Source organism: Aotus nancymaae, unplaced genomic scaffold (assembly GCF_030222135.1).
Source record: "Aotus nancymaae isolate 86718 unplaced genomic scaffold, 86718_ANA_hifiasm-v0.15.2.pri h1tg000057l, whole genome shotgun sequence".
NCBI classification, from domain to species: domain Eukaryota; kingdom Metazoa; phylum Chordata; class Mammalia; order Primates; family Aotidae; genus Aotus; species Aotus nancymaae.
In genome coordinates, this window is record NW_026988471.1 from 31,399,274 (window position 1) to 31,417,703 (window position 18,430).

An 18,430-nucleotide genomic window follows, 5' to 3' on the forward strand; every position below is an offset into this window, starting at 1 on the left:
AAAAGAGGGCGAAAAAAGCAGGAGAAGAGAGAAGAACTTCCATCAAGAGTGTGGAAGGGGAATCCGGCCGGGTGTGGGGACAAGGACTTTTAACATGGGAGGAATTCCCTCCTTCTCTAAGTGCGCCCCTCCCCCCGACCAATGAAAAGAGTTCCTTTAAACTTCCGCTGGGGTCATTGACACTTAGTTTCTTCCTGTGCCTGTGAAATTCAAACATAAACTGTTAAATCTCCCGGATGGAGATAGATGTGAGAGGGGCATGTCACTGGGAAGTTTTTGCCCTTAAAACTATGCCCCCTTGTGGACCCAGAAAGAGCACACAGTCCCTTAATTGGTGGGGACTGTGACAAACTGGAATTTCCTAAAAGGGACCAGTTTTTTGTTTTTTTTTTTTAAGCACCTGAGGATCTTGTTGAAATGCTTTCAGAATGAATGGGGCCGAGTGCGGTGGCTCATGCCTGTAATCCCAACACTTTGGGAGGCTGAGGCGGGCGGATCACGAGGTCAAGAATTCGAGACCCGCCTGACCAATATGGTGAAACCCCATCTCTACTAAAAATACAAAAATTAGCTGGGCATGGTGACACGCTCCTGTAATCCCAGCTACTCAGGTGGCTGAGGCAGGAGAATCGCTTGAACCTGGCAGGCGAAGGTTGCAGTGAGCTGAGATTGCGCCATTGCACTCCAACCTGGGTGACAGAGCGAGACTCTGTCTCAAAAAATAAAAAAAAGAATGAATATAATTGGTGGTAGAGAGTAGAATGATGGCTACCAGAGTCTGGGTAGGTGAGCGGGGTTTGAAGAGAGGTTGATAAATTAGTATGAAAATATGGTTAAAGGAAATAAGTTCTAGTGTTTGTTAGCACAGTGGGGTGACTGTAGTTTGTGGTATATTTCAGAATAGCTAAAAGAAAACATTTGAAATGTTCCCAATGCGAAGAGATGACAGGTATCCTAAATACCGTGATTGATCATTATACATGGCATGCATATATCAAAACATCACATGTACTCCCTATATATGTGCAATTATTATTTATCAAAAAAGAATGAATGTAGTTATCAAGTAGGAATTCATAAAGCAATTCTCTAAAATAGCACATATGTAAGAAAATAAAGATTTTTAAAGATTCTTACTGTTTTTTCTAGTATATGGTGTTACTATGAAGGGCTACTAATTTGGCCTCTTAAGCCAAATTTTATTTATTGATAGACATTTCTCACAATCTGTTTTTTTGTTGTTGTTGTTGTTTGTTTGTTTTTGTTTTTGTTTTTAGAGATGGTGTTTCACCATATTGTTCAGGCTGGTCTTGAACTCCTAACCTCAGGTAATCCGCCTGCCTCGGCCTCCCAAAGTGCTGGGATTACAGGCATGAGCCACCATGCCCGGCACAATCTGTTTTATTAAAAAACCATTCAAGCTGGGCACAGTGGCTCACACCTGTAATCCCAGCATTTTGAGAGGCCATGGAGGGAGGATTGCTTGAGTCCAGGATTAAAAAAAAAAAAAAACCCATTCAACAGGTTACCTCAGTGAGTTACGTATTTCATAAAGATTTCATCTTTGTGTTAAACAAAAAAAAAAAATGCTTGTTCAGAGTTATTAAAAGTTATATCATTTTCCTAATTTAGATAAAGAGTGTTTATATTTACATTGAATATATTTTGGCTACAACTATTAACTATGAACTAGGACATTTTGACTCAGTTGCTCATTATGGTACTCTCTAATGTTTAAAAGTTTCTTAAGGATAGTTTTAAAGATAAGATGCTTAAATTGTGGCATGTACTTAGCAGTTAAACATCTCAAGTTTTATTAAAAAATGTAAAAATACACTGTCATGATCATCTTTTAAGCCATGTTGATCTGTATCTAACGCATTATAGAATAATTGTATTCCCATTCATTCACTTAAGTGGGCTGCTTGAAGCTCACTGCTATCCACTATTTTTAAAAATTTTAGTACAGAGAAACAGTATTTTGTGAAGGATGATTTGTAGGACCTGCAGTCTTCTCACTTTTTCAGCTATTTCAAAGTGTCCCTGAGAGTCATCTCACATTACTGTACACCTAAATGCCTATGTTGGCTTGATAAAACTCTCCAGAAATATTTGAAATTCTTAGTGCAAGACTGCCTCAGGGTGTTGTTTATATTTTAAGTTTCTCTTTGATCCCTCCCAGGAGTTGGTCTTTGTAAATTACCTGTAAGATTTTTTTTCCAGAAAAAGGAGTGTATTTCTAGCAAAAGGAAGTATGCTGATAAATAGGTAATCTTAATTTCTCATGGTTAGAGTTAAAGGAGGAAAAAGAAACATTTTTGTTGTTTTTTCCAGGTTCTGTCTATTGGTATTTTGTCTTACTGAATTATGTGAAAGATGAAGATCTGGCTGGCTGCAGTACAGCTTGTGCATCTTTGCTTACTGCAGTGTCCAGACAGTTACAGGACAGGCTCACACCAATGGAGGCTTTACTTCAGACAAGGTATTTTAGTGTATCTAATGACTAATAATACTCGTCTCTGAGTATGATCACACCTTTGCAGAGAACTGTTATTTAATATATATGCTGAAAACGGTATTTTTCTTACAAAAATGTTTAGTTTATACTTTTACCTTTTTCCACATTGTAATAGCATGAGGTTTTATTTTCTTCTGTTTTTTCAGAAATTACTCTGAGAAATTACTATGAGGTGTCTTTAACAGTTTGATAAATCCTTATGATGGTTATCCACAGTGCTAATTTTATTTAATACTGAAAAGTCATATTCTCTGCTAATGGAAAAAGAATGTGATGTGTCTGTTTCTCTTTGCATTTTATAGGTGTAATTACATGAATCACTTATTGTCCCATTACTAGTATTATTCTATCTACTACTTACATTTCAAAACTTTTAACATGATGAATTAAGCAATAGTAAAAGGTTAGATTTCAGTTCTTGACTGATTGTGTATGTTTGAAGTAGGGATTTCCTCCATTTAGAGCAGTGATTTTATAATTTTCTAGATTAGATGTTTTGATTTTGATGACATTTTACTCATAGCCTTTGTACTTTATGCTATGTCAAAATGATTGAGGGGAGAGAATGGTGCCTAATGCCCCTGGCTTCAGTCTGCAGGTGGCAGTCTTAGTACCTTAGTTGCTAGTTTATTGGAATCACATTTATTGAGTCTCTGGACAGTGTCTTAGAGTATAGATTTCTGGGAACATAGTTGGCATTCACTGAATTTGATGGGTCAGATCTAGTCAGCATCTCCCTCTGACCTGTTAGTCAGACTGCTTTTAAAACTAAGTAAATAGGTAATTTGTTAATTAGATGGCTGAAAGGAAAATTGTTAGCGCGTTATTTTATTTTTCAGATATGGATTATATAGCTCACCATTTGATCCAGTCCTCTTTGATTTGGAGATGAGTGGCTCTTCTTGTAAAAATGTTTATAACAGCAGCATTGGTGTCCAGTCAGATGAAATTGATTTATCAGATGTCCTTTCAGGTAGTGATTTCTTTTATTAAAGGAAATTCTGAATGTTGTATCTTGGATTTAAGTTGCCATTTGACTTAATAGATTGTAGTCATTTATGTATTTGTATGTATTTAGAAAACTAAATTCCTTAGAACTTAACATCTGAATCGTTAAAATGTTTGCTGGAAGGTTTTAACTTCGTCTTTCCCCCTCCAGAAAATTCCAGTATATTAATGTCATATTTGAAAGGGTTGTGACTTTTATTTTTTGTTTTTATTATTCATTTCATTTGTGTGATTTTAATGCTTATAAGAGACTCTTTAAAATTTTATGTATTTGTTGTAGCCTTTTCAGTTTTATTTGATGTACCTTTGCTGTGTCTGTAAAGTTAAAAAACATTTCTTATTTCTAAAATAAATTAGTAACAATATTTGTTTCTTATTTATTGTAATAAGAATTTCTTATTGTAATAAGTAAGAAATTCTTATTGTAATAAATAATTTGCAATAACAAATAGTATTTGTTTCTTACTGTAATAAGAGTTTCTTACTTATTGTAGTAAGTAAGGATGCACAAACAAAAGATAATTTTCTGCATCTATCACTTTGAGGTAAACTTTGTATACATTACATATATCCTTCTGTACTTTCTGAAGAATGTTTTTTGGATGTATGCATAATACTATTTGCATAATCTTTTTCTTTCTTTTTTTTTTAATGGGTACTGTCCTCAGTAAGATGTGTAATCTTTTTAAGTGCTAAAATTTGCTGTTTATTTTTGTTAGATAAAATAGTGACCATTTAATTTTTTTCTTCCATCTAATTGCACGTGTTCCAAGTGTTAGGAAACCAAAACGTTAGAAAATTGCAAACAGATTAAGGTAATAACATTTCAGTAAACTTTGAGAGAGAAATTCAGTTTTGTTGAAAAGTAACTTAGGAGGTGTGGAAAAAAGTAAAATAAAAAAATCAAATACAGAAATATAAATGAACTGTAAAATGCCTCAACCCTAACCTTTCTACACTCTTAGGTTACTATTGTTAACTGGATGTTTACACTCTTAGGTTACTATTGTTAACTGGATGTTTAGCTGTTTAAACTTGTTTGTGGCCCATGTTCGATAATACAGTTTCTAATGAAAGATCATACTACATGTACTGGTCTGTCACTTGCTTTTTAATTGCTTATGCTGCTTTGAATATATTTGTTATTGCTCTATTTGATGACTTAGGCTCTGATTGCCTTATGCTCATCCTACCATTTTCTGTCTTTTCTATTCAAGTGATACATCAATTAGGCCATTGCAGTTCATTTTTGGAACTAAGAGGAGAGGCTAGAACTAGAGATACAGATGTCTTCAGTATACCAAAAGAAGCAGTTAAATTTGTTAGGGTGAAAGTGTAAGGGAAACTCTGTAAGTTTCATTCTAAGCTCTGAGGTAGTCAAGTTTGCAACTGAGTAAAAAGACTCAGAATAAGGGATTTAGAAATCATGATATGTCTCCACATTAATGTCTCCTCATGTTATTCCTCATTATTAGTCCCTCTACAGCACTTTTTTTTTTTTTTGAGGGGGTTGGTGGTTAATGGCGTCAGTGGCACAAGACAGAAATGTGAATGTCATCCTTGATACCTGTATCTTTCTTATTACCCACATTGAGAGTATCACCATATGGCACCTATTTTTTCATCAGTGTATACATTTGTTCCTCTCTATCCATGGGGAATTGGTGCCAGGACTCCTTGCAGAAAACAAAGTCTGTAAATGCTCAAGTCCCTTAAAAAAAAAAAAGTATAGTGCATTTCTTACATCACTTATAATACCTAATGCAATGTTAATGCTATGTGAGTAGTTGTTATACTATATTGTTTAGGGAATAATGACAAGAAAAAAAGGCTGTACGTGTTCAGTATAGACACAGCCATTCATTTTTCCCTCTGAATATCTTCTGTCTGTAGTTAGTTGAATCCATGGATGCCAAACCCACAGATACAGAGAGCTGACTGTATTTCAAGTTTGCTCACTTTCTTACCTCCCATCATCACAAGATTACAGTGTAAGTTACAGTCATCTTGAACCCAGACTACAATAGTAGCTTTCACACTGGTCTTCCTACCTCTGTTTTTGTCTCACTTCAGTACTTTCTTCACATTGCGTTGTGTGTGATCTTTCAAATACTTTACCTTTCTCCTTAGAATACTTTACATTTCTTCCCATTTTTTGAAGTTTGCAGTTTCTAATACAGGATATAAAATCCTATATGATTTGGCTCTCTTTTCCTTGCCATTTTATCTTGTGTCATTGTCTCGTTTAGTCTTATTTGGCCCTGCGATTCTCAAAGTGTGTTCAATAGACTGCCAAACAGTTACTGATATCATTAAGGGGACATATATGGCCATAACTATTTTCATGATAGTAGAATGATGTTATTTGTCTTTTTGACTTCATTGACATTTGTGTTGATTGTGAAAAAGCATGATGTTATTTACTGTGCACTTGAAATAAAATGTCAATGTCATTTTAAAATGTCCTTGATGCAGTAAAAATTATTAAATTTTTAACCCATGAATACACATCTTCTATTCTGAGATGAATGAGAAATATGCATAGAGTACTTCTGTGGCATGACAAAGTACCATGCTTGTTTCATGAAAATGTGAGTTGAGTTACAAGCTGAACTAGTTGCTTGTTTCTTGGAATGCCATTTTTATTTGCAGTAATGGCTGGCAGACAAACTATGCTCATTTACACTGTATTATTTGGCAGTTGTTTTTTTGAGAAATGAATGAGAAACATCTTTTCCATAGTGAGCTTGATAGCTTCCAGATATGTAGACTTTTCTGATGGGATCTGTCATTAGAGAGTGTAATTTTCCAATATTGGATAATGAAATGTATCAGTATTTGGAATATTTGTATATAGTGGTGAACCAATATTTTCTGAATGATAAATGCATGATGTTTCACCATTATGCATGGGTAAAATTCCTTAAAAGATATATCAGTTGATCTTAATATAACAGAGTTTGAGAAGTTCACTGATAAGATTTCAGATACCACATTGTAACCTTTAAGAAATTATCACTTGTCCCTGGGCATGGTGACGCACACCTGTAATCCCAGCTCTTTGGAAAGCCAAGGCAGGCAGATCACAAGGTCAAAAGATGGAGACCATCCTGGCCAACATGGTGAAACCCTGTCTCTACTAAAAATAGAAAAATTAGCTGGGTGTGGTGGCACGCCTGTAGTCCCAGTTACTCAGGAGGCTCAGGCAGAAGAATCACTTGAACCCGGGAGGCGGAGGTTGCAGTGAGCCGAGATTGCACCACTGCACTCCAGCATGGAGACAGAGTGAGACTCTGTCTCAAAAAAAGAAAAAAAAAAAATTACCACTTGTCAAGTTTTTGAATATGCAAGTATGTTAAAATATTCTTTTTCCAACTACATATTATTTGGGCCAGATTTTTTCACCTAAAACAACATACTGGAACACATTGAATGCAGAGTCAGGTAGGAGAATCCAGCCATCCTCTGATACTCCACATTTTAAAGAGATTTTTAAATAGGTAAAACGTCGCTTTTTAAATTAAATTATTTTTAGGCTGGGCGCGGTGGCTCACGCCTGTAATCCCAGCACTTTGGGAGGCCTAGGCGGGTGGATCACGAGGTCAAAAGATCGAGACCATCCTGGTCAACATGGTGAAACTCCGTCTCTACTAAAAATACAAAAATTAGCTGGGCATGGTGGCGCGTGCCTGTAATCCCAGCTACTCGGGAGGCTGAGGCAGGAGAATTGCCTGAATCCAGGAGGCGGAGGTTGCGGTGAGCCAAGATCGTGCCATTGCACTCCAGCCTGGGTAATGAGCGAAACTCCGTTTCAAAAAAAAAAAAAAAAAATTAAATTATTTTTGCTTTAGAAAACAGTTACTTTTCATAAAATTATGCCATTTTAACATTTCATGGGTTTATTATTAAATGAATTAATTTTTAAATTAAACATCTTGAAATACCTACTATGGTAAATACCAGTAAAACAATGGAAACAAAAGTTCTTCAGGGTTCTTAATATTTTAAAAATATGTAGAGGGATCTTAGAATTGAGAACTGTTCCTCTAGCCATATTGTTCTTTCAGTTCCTTAAATGTGCCATGTTTCTTCACTGTGGGGATTTCACTCATGTTCTTTCTGCATGTCTTTTCTCCCACTTCAAGGAAACAAATGTATAGAACTCTTATTCTTCCCATGAATCTCCTCATTTCATCAGGGAAGCATTTTATTACCCCATAACTTAGAATTGATTGCCCCTTGACTTATTAGTCCTTTAAATTTCTCTTCAGTAAAACCTTGCAGCTTAAAAACAAAGTTGCATCGTTTAATTCCTAATAACCACTAACATACAATATAATCTTCATGAGGACTGAAACCTATCCTTTTACTCTTCTGTCTCCTAATGCTTGTATTAAATGTGTGATAAACATTTTTTTGAACATGTGTCAGGCCCTATGCTGACCCCCAATGAGACATTGGAAAACAAGGTTATGACAGTTTATGCTTGTATTTGATAGTCCTTCAGCTGTTAATGACAGTTTTTAAATCTCACCATTCTTTTTTATCTGTGAATTCTGTTTTGCTTTGTCTTTCAAAGAATTATGTTTAAATGAGTGCTAATTCCAAAAAAATGGGAAAGTAATGAATATAATCCTTGCCCTCCCAAACTACATACACAGTCACTGTAAATTCATTTGTGTTCTCCCCTCCAGTCTTCTTGCTGTGGTTTTATTTGTCATATAGTAGTGGCTACATAGCTTTTTGTTTTAAAAACTACTTATGCTAGCTTAAACTATTTTTACGATGATGAAGTAGTGTGCTTCATTGTATAAAATTGATAATATGAACAAAATACAAGGGACTATGTATAGATAGATCTTGTTAATATTTTTAAATGTTCGTTCTTTGTTTTGTGTCTTTTGTTTATGCAGTTGACGTAATCTGATTTTACATATACCCAACAGATAAGGTGATAGCTAATGTGTGTAGCTGATTTACTACTTTTTTCCTCCATTTGAGATTCAAATCACTTGTTACTGAATATAGGTTTCATGTCAATAGGAAACTACCACTCATGTTTCTATTAATATGAAGGGCCACTAAGTTGCTTTGATGCTTTTATGCTTTTGTAGCAGGGAAACTCATGTCTGCTGTTTTGTCAGCTTTCTTAATACCATGCCCATGATTCAAACACTGTGTAAGAGTTATGCATTTGTATGTTCTAATTAAAATTGAAATTGCAGCTATAATTATTGTTATTACTATTGCTTTTTAAAAATTATCTTCACATATTATAAAACTTGTCTTTTGCCATTAGGAAATGGAAAGGTCAGTAGTTGCACAGCTGCGGAGGGTAGTTTCACATCTCTCACTGGACTTTTGGAAGTTGAACCCCTGCACTTCACTTGTGTGTCAACTAGTGATGGAACCAGAATAGAAAGGGATGATGCAAGTACGTTTACTGGTATATACCTTCTTTTATTATATACTTTTTGCAGTAATAAAGTGTGGTATTTAAGTATTTAAACATCAGTTATAATTATGTAAGTTTCATTGCTATTAAGTGGAAATTTATATATGGGAGGGACATTTTGGGGAAATACAAATCGTTTATTTTCTTTTCCAAGTCAATTCATAGGTTTTCTTCCCCTGTACCCACTTAGAACACTGTTTTAAATCATTTTGTTTTTATGTGTATGCACTTTCAGAAATTGTTTTAATTTGAAAAATATCAAGTATGATGGAAATAAAAGGAAGAGTAAAAATATACTACATGTTTCTACTACTGAATGATGTTTTTGAGAAGGTTGAAATGAGTAAAGAGGGAATACTTTTTTTCCAACTAGTTTAAAACAACTTTGAATATTTGAGGCAGTATTTGGGTTTTTTGAATATGTGATGTTCTTGGTGTGTTAAATAAATACCTTGACTTAAAAATTAAGTTTTTGACCATCAGTCAGTGGAAGCTTGTTTATTTTCTTTCTTGTTTTCTGTGATTTTTTTTTCCTCCTCATGTAGGAAGATTGGTGTTTATTTACAGTTACTTCTATTGCAGCAGAAATAATTGAAGTATTTCAATTAAGAAGATTGGTTTATGATTTTCTGTCTATATTAGTCATTAAAGGGTTTGAATATTGTCTTGATGTGATTCTTCTGTTGGTGGTTTTGTGGAATTGGGTACCACCTTAGTCTCTTTAACATTTTAACAAAAAGCAAAAACGGTTTGCTAGAGAAGTCATGAAAAATTTAATCTTAGCACCTGATTCCAGAATAGCAAGAAGTTTTAAAAGGAAATTATCAGTTCTTTATTTTAGTGTCTTTAGGAATTGCCTTATATATCCAATTGTGGAAGTAACTACTAAAGCGAAATTCATATTTTATGTAGTTAAATATGAGCTTTTTAAATAAAAACCTAATATTTCTTTCATATGGAGATTCTAGGAAGTTCAAAATTAATTTGTATTTGTTTTCTTGGACAACTATAGTCATTTTGTAGAAACTTTTACATTTATGCTAGAATAGAAACATGCCATGACAAAAAATTTGATCTTTCAGAAAATTATTTGATTATAAATCAGGCCCTTTCATGGAACTGTCTTGAAATTAAGTATCCTGGTTTGAGACAAGCCTGGTCAACATGACGAAACCCCATCTCTACTAAAAATACAAAAATTATAGCTGGGTGTAGTGACGGGAACCTGTAGTCCTAGCTACTCGGGAGGCTGAGGCAGGAGAATTGCTTGAATCCAGGAGGTGGAGACTGTAGTGAGTGGAGATTGTGCCACTGCACTCTAGCCTGGGTCACAGAGTGAGACTCCTTCTCAAATTAAAAAAAAAAAAGAAAGAAATTACGTATCCTGGACTTTTATTTTATTTTAAGAAAATTAATGTTTTTGAATAAGTAATGCTTTTAGAAGGCACATAATTTTTTTTTTTTTTTCCCGAGATGGAGTTTTGCTCTTGTTGTGTACTGGTGCGATATTGGCTCACTGCAACCTCTACCTCCAAAGTTCAAGTGATTCTCCTGCCTCAGCCTCCCAAGTAGCTGGGATTACAGGCACTTGCCACCATGCCTGGCTAATTTATTTTTGTATTTTTAGTAGAGATGGGGTTTTCCCATGTTGGTCAGACTGGTCTCGAACTCCTAACCTTGTGATCCGCCCGCCTTGGCCTCTCAAAGTGCTGGGATTATAGGCATGAGCCACTGTGCCCTACCCAGAAGGCACATAATTTTATTTATTTATTTTTTTTTGAGATGGAGCCTTACTCTGTCACCCAGACGGAGTGCAATGGCACAATCTCGGCTCACTGCAACCTCCGCCTCCTGGGTTGAAGCAATTCTCTGCCTCAGTCTCCTGAGTAGCTGGAATTACAGGCTCCCACCAGTTGCCCTAATTTCTTATATTTTTAGTAGAGACGGTGTTTCACCTTCTTGGCCAGGCTGGTCTTAAACTCCTGACCTGGTGATCTACCTGCCTCAGTCTCCCAAAGTGTTGGGATTACAGGCTTGAGCCACTGAACCTGGCCCAAGGCATGTAATTTTTAAAAGATAAAAGGTTAGGTTTGAAAAAGTATTTCTTCACACTCCCTACCCATTTCCCCCCATGCGAAGCAAGCAGTGGAATCAGTTTCTTGTCCTTACAGTCTGTCTATATACATGCCATCATTTCTCTGTTTCACCCAAAATGAAACTACTACCGACAGAGAGATTTCTATTAAATGTTAGGGCAAAGTGCTGACTAGTGATTATAATAGGAGATGAAAGATGATTATAGTCTTTCATCTTCCTGTTTAATTTTTTGAAACATATTAATATTATGAAATAAAATGCCTATGCAGAAAAGTGCAGAAAATAATTGCATAGCTCAGTAGTTTATCATGATACACATTGTTTGTGTGACGACCGATAAGTAAATAAAGAACATTTCCAGCACTTCAAAAGGTGTCTTCGTGACCACTTCCATTTATTCTTCATTTTCTCCAAAAGGTAAACATCATCCTTTTATAGTAATTGCTTCTTGGTTTTTGTGTATTTCTTGAATAACCACTTAATGATGCAATTCTGAACAGTAGTTAAGTATGGTCTGTATAACATAGAATTACACATGTATGTATATTTGGTCTGCCCTCTTTTGAATCCTACAATTATGATATTAATCTGTATCATTGCATATAGACAGCTGGTTCTTTTTCATTGGTGTTTAGGATTCTGTTGTCCAAATAAAACAAACTTTGTATACCCACTATTGGTTTTTATACCTGTGATAGACATTTGAGTTGTTTCATTGTGGACATAATAGAACTGATGGACATACTTTTGTCTTGAATATTAATGTGGAAGTTGATTCACTGCTTCATAGGGTATTCATATATTCAGCTTCAGTAAGTGAGTAATCTTTCTGCTATTGGTTTCTATTTAAATTGCTGTGGAGTCAAATACGCAGATTATTGATCTTGCAAAATTTTTTGAGGATTGTAGAGGGTCAAATTCTATAAATATTCCGTGCATACTTAATAATGTTAACTCTGCACTTGTTGGTGAAGTGTTCTCTATATATCCTTTTGGTCAAGTTTGCTAACTGTGTTCTTCAAATTCTCTATCTTTATTGGTTATTTTACCTGTTTGTTTGTTTTAGTTAATGAGGCCACTGTGTTAAAAAACTGTAGATATTTTTTGTCATCAATTTTTATACATTTCGAGACCATCACGTAAATTTAGAATGGTTGTGTCTTTCTTGGGAATTCTTTGATCATGATGAATTATTTTTTATTATTATTTTTTGAGATGGGGTTTTGCTATGTGGCCCAGGCTGCTTGGGCTCAAGTGATCCTCCTGCCCCTGTCTTGCAAGTAACTGGGATTGCAGGCATACACCACTGCACCTGGTTTGAGTTACCTTTTTATCTTAAGTTTGCTCTTTCTCCTAGTATTTACCTTGTCTCACGTTTACTTAGCTAACACTAGCCTTCTTTGGCTGCTGTTGTATGGTATGTTTTCCCATCTTTTTACTCTCAACTTTTCAGTTTTCCTTATGGTTTAGATATACTTTTTGTAAGTGGCATGTAGTTGAATTTACTAAAAATTCAGCCTGGTATTTTTGTCTTTCAGTGGGAGAATTTAGTTCAGTTACATTTAATGTAATTATTGATATATTCCTGTTTAAGTCTACCATGATTTTTTATATGTACTGTTCAATTTCTCATTGTCCTGATGGTTGGTTACATATTTCTTTTTCCTCATTTTCTGTTTTTAGGATTGATTATATTTTTTATTGCTCAATTTTTCCATTTTTTTCTGAACCCTTCTTTTAGTAATTATATTATTGAGATCACAATATATACTCTTGATTCCAGAAGTATATATTAATTCCCATAATACATTAGTATAATTTTTTATATTCAGTATTCACTTGGATTTACCTCATAATTCCATGTTCATTGCTTTTTATTCCTTTCTCGTTGAGCTTTTATCTGGTATGCTTTTTCTTAGGTCTGAAAAATACTCTTAAGATCTCTTTTTACTCTTAGGTACTGATGACACATTCATTTTCGTTTTTTGAGAAAAAGTTCGAAGTTTTATGAATAATCTAATGAACAAGCAGGATAGCCATTATCTGAATTCCAATATCATTATTATTTTTTCACATTTGTTTTTTTTCTTTGCCAAAATACTTCAAAGCAGATCTAATAACATGCCATTTTTACCATACTCACCTAAATTAATTCTAATTTATTGTGAAAACAGTGTTGTAGTCAATTAAATTAACAGTCAGTTTTGTGGTGTCATCTGATTTTCAATATATGATTAAACTTAATATAATGGAGAATTTGATAGGGATTCTAAGTTATTAGTTATTTTTACTTGTGATTTAAAGGTAATCTTTCCTTATCTTTCAGCTTACATGGTATTTGTTAGAAGTCATCTGTCAGTCTTACTGCTTTTGAAAGATCATTTCTCAAACTTTCTGAGGTTGCCCTTCTCCTCTTTTTTTGCTTTAAGAATTTTTGTGTATGTTCCTACATGTGGTTTCATTTGTGTTTATTCTGCTTCAAATTGATAGTTCTTCTTGAATCTTTAGTTGATATCTCCCTGAAGTTTTAGCTGGTACCTTCCAAAGCTTTAGAGAAATAGCCAGTTACCTCTTTAAATATTGTTTCTGCTCTATTTTATCTCCTCTCTCTCTCTCTCTCTCTCTCTTTTTTTTTTCCTTTTTCTTTGGCAGAGTCTTGATATGTTTCCCAGGCTGGAGTGCAGTGGTGCGATCTTGGGTCACTGCAACCTGCGCCTCCCCAGTAGCTGGGATTATCCTGCCAGCCTCCTGAGTAGCTGGGATTACAGACATGCGCCCACGCCCAGCTAATTTTTGTATTTTTATTTATTTATTTATTTATTTATTTATTTATTTACTTTTTGGAGACAGAGTCTTACTCTGTCGCCCAGCCTGAAGTACTGGAGTGCAATGGTGCGCTCTCAGCTCACCGTGACCTTGGCCTTCCAGGTTCAACTAATTTTCCTGCCTCAGCCTCCTGAGTAGCTGGGACTACAGGTGTGTGCCACTACACCCAGCTAATTTTTGTATTTTTAGTAGAGATGGGGTTTCACCATGTTGGCCAGGATGGTCTTGATCTCATGACTTCGTGATCTGCTCACCTTGGCTTCTCAGAGTGCTGGGATTGCAGGCATGAGCCACCGTGCCCTTCCAATTTTTGTATTTTTGGTAGAGACGGGGTTTCACCATGTTGGTCAGACTGGTCTCAAACCCCTGACCTCTCAGGTGATCTGTCTGCCTTGGCCTCCCAAAGTGCTGGGATTACAGATGTGAACCTCTTCGCCCAGCCTTTCCTCTCTTTTTGACTCTTCATTTTTATATACATTATATCCCTCATGATCATAACTGATAGAATTTTCAGTTGTTTTAATTATGAATATTTTCTTCTAATCCATCTTTTTAAATATTCTGTCTTCTGGTATCTAATCATTTATGGGAAAACTACCCTTCTCCCACTTTATTGCAGTGTTGCCTCTAGTAAGCATCTCATATATGTATAGGTCTGTTTCTGTTTCATTGGCCATTTATTTGGCCTTTTATTAATACTCTATTATCTTTTTTTTTTTTTTTTTTGATGTAGAATCTTGCTCTGTAGCCCAGGATGAAGTGCAGTGGTGCAGTCTTGGCTCACTACAGCCTCACTTATTGGGCTCAAGTGATTCTCCAGCCTCAGCCTCCCGAGTAGTTGAGATTACAGATGTGTGCAACCATTCCCAAATAATTTTTGTATTTTTAGTAGAGATGGGTTTTGGCATGTTGTCTCAGCTGGTCTCAAACTCCTCAGCTCAAGTGATGTGCTGGCCTTGGCCTCCCAAAGTGCTGGGGTTACAGGCATGAACCACTGTGCCCATCTTCTATTGTCTTAGTGTAACTTTATGTTAAGTGTTTGTATCTGATAGTAAAAATCTACCAATGTTCTTTTTAGGTAGATTTTAAAAATTGATTTTCTAAATTATTTAAAAATAAAAAAAATTCACAGTGTTATGCAGTTATCACCATTGTCTAATTCTAGAACATTTCCATCACTACAGAAACAAACTCCTCATCTACTAGTGTTTTCTCCACTTCTTCCCCAACCCATCAAATCTCCTGGCAACCAGTAGTCAGCTTTCTGTATCTGTATTTGCCTACCATGGATATTGCATATAAATGGACTCATAGAATATGTCCTTTTTTGTGTGACTACTTAGCATAATACTTTCAAGTTCATTCATTTAGCCTGTGTCAGTACTAGTACTTTTTCTGGCAAAATATTCCATTATGTTGAGGCATTCATCTGTGGGTGAACATTTTAGTTGATTTTTTCTTTTTGACTATTACGTCTAATGCTGCTGTGAACATTTTTGTATAATTTTTTTTTTTTTTTTTGGTCAGTGTATGTTTTCAGTTCTCTTGGGTGTGTACCTACCTGTGAGTACAGCCTGTGAATATTCTTTTTCTTAAAGATTGTCTTCGCTATTCTAGGTCTTTTGTATTTCTGTTTGAATTTTAGATTTAGTTTGTCAATTTCTGTACAAAATGATTGTTTTTAAAAGTTAGGGCCTGTATGTAAGTCAGTTTAGGAGAATTGGCATCTTAATATTGAGCTTTTAAATGCATTAACGCGCGTGCGCTTGTGTGTGTGTGTGTGTGTGTGTGTGTGTGTTCTCAAATGCAGAATACACACTGAGGTATATATTCTATAGTATATTTAAGTTTTTGATTTCATTATGCTTTGCAGTTTTCAGCATAGTTTTACATTTTTTTACCTATATATTTAGTTGTTATGTTGTTATAAGTGATCTTCCTCTGAATCTTACATTCCATTCACTTGTTATCTGTGTATAAAACTATAACTGATTTGTATGTATTACTGTCACATCTAGTGACAGTGCTATATTATTAAAAAAGTAGTTTGTAGATAGTTTGTAGATTCTTAGAGAATTTTTAATGTGTTGCAATGTCATCTATTGATAGCTTTACTTTTTTCTTTCTAATTATATTGTTGTTTTTTCCTTGTGTTATTTTGTGCTTCCTGGGTCTTCCTATATGTTGTCGAATAGAAATGGTAATAGTAGTCATCTTTGTCTTGTTCTCACATCTATATCTATATCTATATACCTATCTGTAGACCTATATCTTTATATTTATTTATTTTTGAGATGGAGTATCACTCTTGTTGCCCAAGCTGTAGTGCAGTGGCGCAATCTCGGCTCACTGCAACCTCCACCTCCCGAGTTCAAGCGATTTTCCTGCCTCAGCCTCCCAAGTAGCTGGGATTACAGGAGCCGACTACCACACCTGACTGACTTTTGTATTTTTAGTAGAGATGGGGTTTTGCCATGTTGGCCAAGCTGATCTTGAACTCCTGACTTCAGGTGATCCGCTTGCCTCGGCCTCCCAAAGTGCTGGGATTACAGGTATGAGCCAATGTACCTGACCCGGCCCTGTATTTTTTTATGACTAGAGTTTTTGAGGCCATTTGTAGTATAAATATAGAAAAGGATACTGAAAACTCGGATTGCGCAAAAGATTTCTGATAAGGTCTGTAGTATCAGGATGGCTTATTTTTCCTTGGATTGTTTACCTCTTCTGTTTGTAGTGATTCAGTTAGTTTTCCCTGTATTATTTGGGTATTAGATTTTAAAATCAGTTAAGCGTAAATATTCACAGTATTAAAAACCTCATATATTACCCCAAAATACAAGCATGATATGAATGATTTAGTGCTAAAGTCTAACAATTTTCCCTTGACTATTAGAATTAATAGTTGTTGGGTGTGGAACACTTGAAGGAGCAGATGAATTTTTATTTTGGGACTACACATGTTCTATGAGGTGTGATTGCCCCTCCCCTCCCCGCCTCTCCCCTTTTTTTGTGGAGACAGTCTCACTTCATCACCCAGACTGGAATGCAGTGAAGGGTCACGACTCACTGCAACCTCCACCTCCTGAGTTCAAGTGCTTCTCATGCCTCAGCCTTCTGAGTATCTGCAGCCTCCTGTCTGGGCTGACAGGCATGTGCCAGCATGCCTAGCTAATTTGTGTGTGTCTTCAGTACAGATGGCATCTCGCCATGTTTACCAGGCTGGTCTAGAACTCCTGACCTCAAGTGATCTGCCCACCTCGGCCTCCCAAAGTGCTGGGATTACTGGCATAAGCCACTGTGCCCAGCCAATTGCTCTTTCTTTGACCAAGCTTCAGCTTGTAATGTTGGATTGGTGTATAGGTTAAATAAAGGGCACAGTACAACTGCACTGTAGTGAGTGGTGGTGGTGTTTTTTACATACGGAAATTTAATCATAAGAGTATATGTACAGTTTTTGTTATTGGTATGTTGTTTATTTTAACTCAACTTTTGTTATTAGAATTCTGGCAGAATATAGCCTTTGTTTGATTTTAAAAAGATTGTTAGATTGCCTGGATTTTCCCCTTTATCCACTACCTATGAGAAAATTACTTCCCTCAGCTTTAGTTTCGTTATGTAGAAAATGAGATTATTTTAGTACCTCATACATATAATAATGGCAACAAAAGCTTTGCCTAGTTAGTACTAAATACTTTGCTCTTGCCGAGATTAAATAAGTTGATGTAACTTCCATGCTTAACACTGTGCCCTGTGTTGGCTTTGGCTTCACATACGCTTTGGTTCTGATCCTAGTTCTATTACTGTGAGTTTACAGGGTAATTTCTCTGAGTCTTCCATACTTAATCACCAAAAAAAGGGAATCATGATGCCTGGCCCATATAGTTGATCATAAAGTGAATTGTAATTATTCTTTAAAACAGTGCCACACATACTAAATATTTGCTATTCTTACAGCAGTTGTATTTTTCCCCAATGTATAATTTTGTAGTAAAGGTCTGTTATAAATATTTATGTTGTTATTAACTTGGCCCCTAACTTTTCTTTTGTGCTGACATATTGGATTAAGTTGGGAAATGAAGTTTTAATCTCAGCTTTTCTGAGATATTTCCCATAAATTTGGAAAATAATGCAGAAAGAATGATTTATAATGTTTGAATAACATTGAAATGGAAAATCAAAGAAATCTCTTGTAGGGTTTCATAGAGACTATTACTGAAAATGTTGATGGGTAAGAAATGTGTGCTAGTTTTACTGTGTGTGGGATATGCCTCTCTCCATTTTGGTGTTTTGGGTGGCTTATAGCGGGAAACACTGCTTTTTGTATTCTGTGCAGGCCTTGTCTCTGTTTAGGTTATGCTATACAATGAGGAAGTATCATCTTCATCTCTTTTAAAATGAAGATCTTATATTTGAAGGGTTTTTTGAGTGCTTTTTGGTGGGTGAAGTAGGGTGTGTTGTTATTTCTTATGCTCAAATTGTGTAATAAGATTACTCTCATTTTTAATGATCCCTTTACTATAACAAAA

General features: G+C 35.4%; 1 protein-coding gene across 10 annotated transcripts in view; it reads left to right on the top strand.

The window, feature by feature from the left end:
• The window catches only part of BIRC6 (baculoviral IAP repeat containing 6), a 259,855-nt gene that overhangs the window by 93,389 nt on the left and 148,036 nt on the right, over nt 1-18,430 (top strand). For 9 of the 10 annotated variants that reach the window (XR_001111187.2, XM_012475389.3, XM_012475390.3 and 6 more), the window contains 3 exons: nt 2,335-2,482; nt 3,358-3,491; nt 8,826-8,972. Coding sequence is in view for 9 of the 10 variants with exons in the window: in XM_012475389.3 (XP_012330812.2) it covers nt 2,335-2,482; nt 3,358-3,491; nt 8,826-8,972 (429 nt within the window). In the remaining variant the exon portion in view is untranslated. The remainder of the gene's footprint in view (nt 1-2,334; nt 2,483-3,357; nt 3,492-8,825; nt 8,973-18,430) is intronic. The other variant, XM_012475391.2, reaches the window with a different exon arrangement.